The sequence below is a fragment of the Oryzias melastigma genome, linkage group LG15 (genome assembly GCF_002922805.2).
Source record: "Oryzias melastigma strain HK-1 linkage group LG15, ASM292280v2, whole genome shotgun sequence".
Lineage (NCBI taxonomy): Eukaryota > Metazoa > Chordata > Actinopteri > Beloniformes > Adrianichthyidae > Oryzias > Oryzias melastigma.
This window is the reverse complement of record NC_050526.1, coordinates 2037671-2044998: the sequence shown is the minus strand read 5'-3', so window position 1 is coordinate 2044998 and position 7328 is coordinate 2037671. Positions and strand designations below refer to the sequence as shown.

Here is a 7328-nt window from a genome sequence, read left to right as displayed (position 1 = left end):
GGTGAAGGTGGTGGCGTTTGTTGTGGACACGAATCAAAGACCAGCCAAACCAAAACATATAATTTTAGATGTTTGTTTACCTTTCTCAGAGACTGCTGGAAAAGGCCAATTGGTGGCATCTCCTAATTTTGGCCAAATGGACAAACAGGAGGTTGGGTCCATCCTCCAGCAAAGCACAGCGCCACACAGAGGCTTAGTAGAAACGGACAGTCCTAACTTTCTGTGCAGTAGCCTTCCTCAGCACTGGAGATGTAACAAGACGCTGCCGGGGGCCTTCACTGTAAGTAAGCCCCTCTCAGTTCCACGGGTTGTTCCACTCCCTGCAGCTTCTGTTCAGTACTTTAGATCAATAGGTGACAGAAATGAAACTTCTCTTTCTAAAAAAAGGTAAAGGTTTCAGCCTTTTTCAGGTGGTTGCCCTTGGCAATGATGTGCCAGATGGAGTAGTTGTCATTGTGATGGCGGGCAATGATGACAACTGCAGTGCTGAACTACGCAATGCCACAGCAACCATGAAGCAAGGCTACGCCCACTTCAACGACCTCCGCTTCATCGGCCGCAGCGGCAGAGGTACCAGCAACTCTTCATTTAAACTGCGGTGCAGCATCCAACATTCTCACAACACGATTTACTCGAGTACCCTCCATCCAACCGGTTTATGAAGAAAGGTCTAACTGCAGGACGCTGATTTGAACAGTTTGTGCTGAAAACAATTCAAATCTCTTTTCTACATTTCCTGCATGTGTTTTTTTTTCCTTTCAGGAAAGAGCTTCACTCTGTCTATAAATGTGCTGACCTCCCCTCCTCAGATTGCCACTCTTCATCGTGCCATCAAGATCACTGTGGATGGACCTCGGCTGCCAAGACGTGAGCAAACATTGGTGAGAACAATGAAAGGATTCTCTTCAGACACTTTTACCATCATTCTTCTCTGGCGCTTCCAGGACAGAGGCAGAAAGAGCTGAAGTCAGAGGGGTTCAGGCCTTCAAGCAGCAGAAGCTCCACCTGGTCAGGTATGAAAGAATGGAGTCATCCCTCCCTGTGATAACCCCTTGCCATCTCTTATGGAAAAAGGAAGACACAGATCCACTCCACATGTTGACCTGACACTAAAAGGATCACATTGACATGATGGAAATCCCATCAAACTTTCAGTGAAAACCAGACTGTCTAACTTCATGTGTCTCAGAAGCAGCCAACAGTGCAGCATGTTTGGAAGCAAAGTTGGTCTTTCATTTAGTTTTCACTAAACACACCACATGCTTTTATGCTCAAAAGTTGACATCATCATACATACTGGTAAATGCAAATGCATAACAAATGCATAACAAAATCATCTTCATCATGACGATGCTCCATCTGCTGCAGGAATACTTCTGCATCATTGGCTGCTATTGGTGTCCTCCCTTGACCTAAGTTGTAGTTGAATTTACTGTATCCTTCCAAAATTATTCTTTTTCAGTTAAAGAAAGTCAAATTTAAAATATTTTCTCTGTGAGATAAAACAGAGTCCAGTGATTAGCAAAAGCAGAAAACCAAGATCTGGACTTCTGTTTTTATTCTGACTGTGACCTTTCACAATAGCCATCTAACATTTGGAATGTAAATTAGTAACAGCTAAGCAATACAAACGTATTTTTGATTAAATTAAATGAATTTTAACACAGCTGGTTTGATAGTTTTTCATAAATGAAAATTCCTGCTGTCTTCTTCTTCCTCTCTCCTCAGACTGCAGATCCCTTTCTTCTTTGTGGAGCAGTGAGACACCTCTTCTGGGTCACATGACCTCTCTGTCATCATCTTTCACTACGACTCCCAGAATCCATCACTTGCCCCCCTTACCTTACTGTGCTCCGCCTCCTCCATACAGTTCCTGCCTGTCCTCTCCTCATTCTGCCCCTCCTCCCCTGAGCCACTGCTCCTCCTTCCAGCCGTGCAGCTTCTTCTATGGGTCAAACCAGAACCAGAAACAGGACCAGAACCCATTGCAACAAGGTGCTGTGGAGGACTGCAGATCTGCTTCTGTTCTAACCAATTTCATGGATGGGGCATGTTTTTCGGTGCGAGGGGAGGAACTTGTCTGGAGACCTTATTGAAACACCCCCTAGATGGCTGGCAGTCATTTTTTACTGTCCCAAGCTAAAGTTCCAACGGGCCTTTTACTCATAGATGTGATTACTCACATATACTGTCACAAAATACACTATTGTGTCATGACTAACCACAGTGTTGTCTCCGATGTCCCAAAGTCCACCATGTTGGATGCATTTACTCAAAGGAAATGACCAAAACTTCTAAAAGAAAAACCAGTCCAAATTTTAAAGAAACACATCAGCAGTCAGCACAAAAGTAATTTGGTTGTAGATGGTCCACTCACTGCCCATTCTTACCTCAGAGACATCATAAAACCCTCATCCCCCAAATCCACCAGCACACCCCCAAATTTCTGTTCATGGAAGACAAAAATCCATCGCATGGTGCAGAATTGTCAAAGCTGGTCTTCAGGGGGTGGGAGTCATTTATGGTATGACCAGCAATGACCTCTGACCTGAACCCCATAGAGCACGTCTGGGACCAGCTGAAGCAGAAACTGAATGATCGGACCCCACCCCAAGTGACCTGCAGAAACTGAATGTAACACTTATGAAATAGTGGAACTCCTCAGAACATCATGAGGAGAGTGAGGAGCATGAGACGTTGCTGATCTAGCTGTCATTGAAGCAAATGGTAGAATTATTCACTATTGACATGGTCAGCTTTGGTTATTTGGGTCTATCTTTATTATTATCTTAATGTTTGGGGTAATAAATATCAAACTGTTGAAAATGTGTTTCGTCTTTTTCATCATTGGAAATTTTACATACTGCACTGGCTAGAGTCACTAATGACAAAAGGGACGTATCTCTATTCTGGTCTTGGTAGACCTCAGTGCAGCCTTTGATAATATTAACAACAGAGACTAGAGCATGACATAGGGGTCAGAGGATCTGCTCTCAGATGGTTTGAATCCTATTTATCTGATAGATACCAGTTTGTTAATGTAAATGGACAGTCCTCTCATTGTACTCGAGTTAGCTACGGAGTCCCTCAGGGCTCAGTTCTAGGGCCCATTCTGTTCACGCTTTACATGCTGCCCTTAGGAAACATAATCAGGAAACATAGCATTCATTTTCACTGTTATGCAGATGATACTCAGCTGTATTTATCCATTAAACCTGACCAGAATGACAACCTAGAGAAACTTAATTCCTTCATCAGAGACATTAAGACCTGGATAACAATAGACCCTTTTCACGTGACGTCACACATGGGGTCAAGTGCAGAGAAGCTTCCGGTGTCTATGGTTTAGAACAGCAAAGCTGACAGCTGAATGCAGTTCAAATCAATTTTACGTAAATAATTAAAGGTAGCCTGAACAGTTGTAACTGAAATTTGTTTAATATTTATTTTATAAATGTCCTTCCTGGTTGTATTCGTTTCCATCTCTTAGATCGTTCACAAATCAGAGTACAAATGTCAGTGATCCTGTCTGCAGTCAGAACAGCAGATCAGCTGATCCCCAAATTCCTCTGGATGATATTAAACCAGTCGTGGATTATTTCTCTCTACAACCAGGTTAAAGTTAGATAAATGTTCCAAATACTTCACTGAATGCTGCTTGTTTAATTATAAAGATAATTATGATTTTATTCTTTTAATCTGTGCTAATGCTAACACTAGCATTAGCTTTGGCTATGAGACGTGGAGCTACAGAAGATCTTTATCACCAGGTAAAAGTTGTCTAAATTTCTGTTTTCACATAATTCTTGTAAACAGATCAAAAGTCAGACAATTCCAGCGTGTCTGACATTAAAGTCAAACTTATTCCTGTTGTAATGTTTTCTACTGCGGTCAGTGAGCTGCTGTTGTGGTTCTAACATCACCCCTTTTTGTTTTTGATCATAACTGTGTCTTATCTCTGGGAATATAAAGGTAAAAAATAATAAAATTAATTAAAACTGTTGCCAAAAATATGTAATTGACTATTTTGACATATTGTTATAGAATACTTCACCCAGAGATGATTTTTTTTTTTTTTTTACTTGCCGCTCTTATTTTGAAATCTGAAACTACGTGGCTCGATAGCTGCTCTGAACATTTTCACTGAACCAAATCATTCCTGTTTTTACCATCCTTCCCTAAGATATCCCGTAGAACAACAAGTAAATTTATCCTAGGAAGCCATTAAAATGCAGTGATGTGTCTTAGCTGAAGGTATTAAATGTGAACAACATGAATTTCTATCAGTTTTTGTGCTGATCACACTTAAAATACGTGGAAATAACATCAGTCAAAATAGAACCCGTGAGAAGAATATCTATTCAAATGAGAGGTTGATATTTTGAATAAATCTTAAGATATTGAATAATTTGAATACAAATTATTAAAATTTGTATTTAGATTTGTGAACGATCTAAGAGAGGAAATGAAAATAGAGTTCAGCAGGACATTCATAAATAAATATGTTACATTTTTCTGTTGAAATTGGTGTGGTTATCTTTTATTATTTATATAAAATTGTGTCAAACAGTGTTAAGTTCTTTTGTTTCCCGGTCTAAATCTATTAACCAGAAGTTGCGTATCACGCTGACGGCCCTGTCACCATTTTATCTGACGTCACCGTCAAAAGAGTCTATTAATGAACTCCTAAACCCAGAAAAAACTAAGATTATTGTACTTTGTGGCGACAGTGGCTCAGGTGGTAGAGCGGGTCAGCCAATGATCGAAGGATAGGCGGTTCGATTCTGGCTCCCATCAGCCAAGTGTCATTGTGTCCTTGGGCAAGACACTTAACCCAACTTGCCTCCAGTGTGTCTCCACTGGTGTGTGAATGCGTATGAATGTTCCGGTGATGGTCAGAGGGGCCGTAGGCGCGTACTGGCAGCCACGCCTCTGTCAGCCTGCCCCAGGGCAGCTGTGGCTACAGTAGTAGCTTAACATCACCAAGTATGAATGAAGTGTGAATGAATAATGGATATACAATGTAAGCGCTTTGAGCGTCTGGAAAAGGGCAGATAAATCCAATCCATTATTACTAGACTAGAGGTCTTTTAAAAAAATGTAAAGAGGTCCAGATAGGAAAAAAATCTTAAAGTTAGGGTCCAGAAAATAAAATAATGTCTAAATATTTAGTGTAATATATTTTTATTACAATCTTTGGCTTTAAGTAGCCAAAGATTGGTGGCACATCTGCAACTTTACAATTGTGAGATTATGTGAAAAGTTCAAGAATCTGTCACCGTACGTTAAGCAGAGCGGTTTGGTAGGAGGAAACAACTGTCTCCATAAATCGATATTTGGAGGAAAATTCCTGGTTGTGTCTGTAAACAGCAGCTTTATGTTTCTCTGAAGTGGAAATCTCTTCTTCAGGTTACTCACGGGCTCTTTTCTCAGAAACTCTCCAAACATGTATGTGTCCATATATCACCACTTGATAGCGAGATTGGGTTGATATGACAACAAGAGCTGCATTGTTTAAAATAGAGGCGCCCATCTTATTAGTCTTAAGTCAAGTTCGGACGCAGATGTTGGGTGCACTGGTTAGCACTCTAGCCACAGAGCAAGGAGGCCCCTGGTTCAAGTCCCGGGCGGGGGACCTGGCAACATGTTCTCCCCGTGCATGTGTGGGCTTTCTCGGGGGACTCCGGCTTCCTCCCACTATCCAAAAACATGCTTCATAGGTTAATTGGTGACTCTAAATTGTCCCTAGGTGTGAATATGAGTGTGTATGGTGTGTGATTGAGGACCCATCCAGGGTGTATCCTGCCTTCACCCAGAAGTGGCCAGGTTAGGCTCCAACAGCCCCATGACCCCAAAAGGGACAAAACGGCTTGAAAAAAGGATGGATAATCAAATTTCTTTTTCCCACCTCCCTTGATGTGGCAGTAAGAGGGTCAAGGGCTCTGCAAGATACAGGTTTTGTGCTCCCGTTAAGGTGCAGTCATGTATCTGAATACCCTTTCTACAACCTGAAAAGCCGGCAGCACCCGTACAGCTCAACCACCTATGGGTGCATGTGACTAAGGCTTTAGTCTTTCAGGAATGCCAGTTGTCTGTTTTTTTTTCTAAACACAGAAAGATGCTCTGGAGTTTCAGTTTGAGTTATGGAAACAAGATCTGGAATGGGTGTAAGGAAGTCAAACAACTCTGAAGTCCCTCTTTGTGTCTTTGTTTTAATTTTTTTTCACAGATGATTAAAAACTTGATAAATATGGGAAAACTGACCGCTCACTCTCAGCTTTAAATGTGTAACTGTAGAGGATGTCCTCAGAAAAAGCAGGCTTGACTCAAAGAGAATCTGAGCTAATGTGGTCAAAAACAGTACTTTACACCGACCAGCAGAGGGCAGAACTGCTCCCCAGAAAATCCACAGAGAGAAAGCCTCTCCTGGTGTCTTTTCTACTGGACCAAAGACCTCAAAGGTTTAAGTCCAACATGAAAACCATATGGAATCTGCACAAAAGCTGTTATTACTCAGACCAGAGACTCACTAATTTATAGATGACTGAGTGCAGAGCTAATTAAAGTTTCAGTTTCTGCTGTGCTAAAATGAGTTTATTATCAGAATTTTCTTTCATTTCTTTATCATCTCTCTGTTTCTGGTGTAGCTGTAAACCTTGTCAGAGTTGGTGTCGAGGTTTCGATAACCCCCTCTCCTAATGTGTGCTGCAACACCAATGAAGTGTTCCTATTATTAGACCAGAGATCCGCTTCAGTTTGAGAAGATTTGTTTGTGTGCGCTCTTTTAAGGGAAGGCATTCTGTCAGTGCTCCTGTTAGCTCCACTTCTGAAGATAGCAGAGGTGTGATACACTTAAAACACTGTCACAGAAACACACACACATAAACACGCACCCCCCCTGCATGTATATACGCACACACACAAACACCCACATACACACATATTTATATACACACACATTCGCGAGGCCGAGGCAGCCAGTTTCAGTGTTAAACCAGCGGTACAGAGGTCCTGCCACATGATTTGGCGCGGCACAGAGTTCTGGCGGCAGCGTGATTTGAGTGGTATGGCAAAAGTTCAAATATCTGTGGTGAAGTTACAGCAGCACATCTACAAATCAGGGACTCAACTTTGACCATGTGATGTTTTCAGTGACTCAATCAGCAGGTAGAATTCAAATCCAATCATGCGAGCGTTTTTGTCCAGAGCTTCTATCTATTTTCTTAAGCCCGCTGAGGCTGCTTGGCTACTGTTGGGCAAAGGCGGGAAACACCCTGGACAGATCGGCAGACTGTCGCATTCCATGGTTACTGTTGGTAATATACCAA

At 41.8% G+C, this 7328-nt stretch overlaps 1 protein-coding gene across 1 annotated transcript; it reads left to right on the top strand.

Moving 5' to 3' along the window:
• The first annotated feature begins 28 nt into the window (after positions 1 to 28).
• On the top strand, positions 29 to 2754 carry LOC112138722 (runt-related transcription factor 3-like). Its single transcript, XM_024261339.2, has 4 exons — positions 29 to 280; positions 411 to 570; positions 763 to 1013; positions 1729 to 2754. The coding sequence occupies exons 1-3, from the start codon at positions 137 to 139 to the stop codon at positions 963 to 965; spliced, it is 507 nt and encodes a 168-aa protein (XP_024117107.2). The 5' UTR covers positions 29 to 136; the 3' UTR covers positions 966 to 1013; positions 1729 to 2754.
• The last annotated feature ends 4574 nt before the right edge of the window (positions 2755 to 7328 follow it).

Coding starts and splice junctions, on each gene's coding strand:
- LOC112138722 (XM_024261339.2), top strand. CDS start 137: ATGGACAAACAGGAGGTTGGGTCCATCCTCCAGCAAAGCACAGCGCCA. Junction 281..410: donor CGCTGCCGGGGGCCTTCACT/GTAAGTAAGCCC, acceptor AGCCTTTTTCAG/GTGGTTGCCCTTGGCAATGA. Junction 571..762: donor CATCGGCCGCAGCGGCAGAG/GTACCAGCAACT, acceptor TTTTCCTTTCAG/GAAAGAGCTTCACTCTGTCT.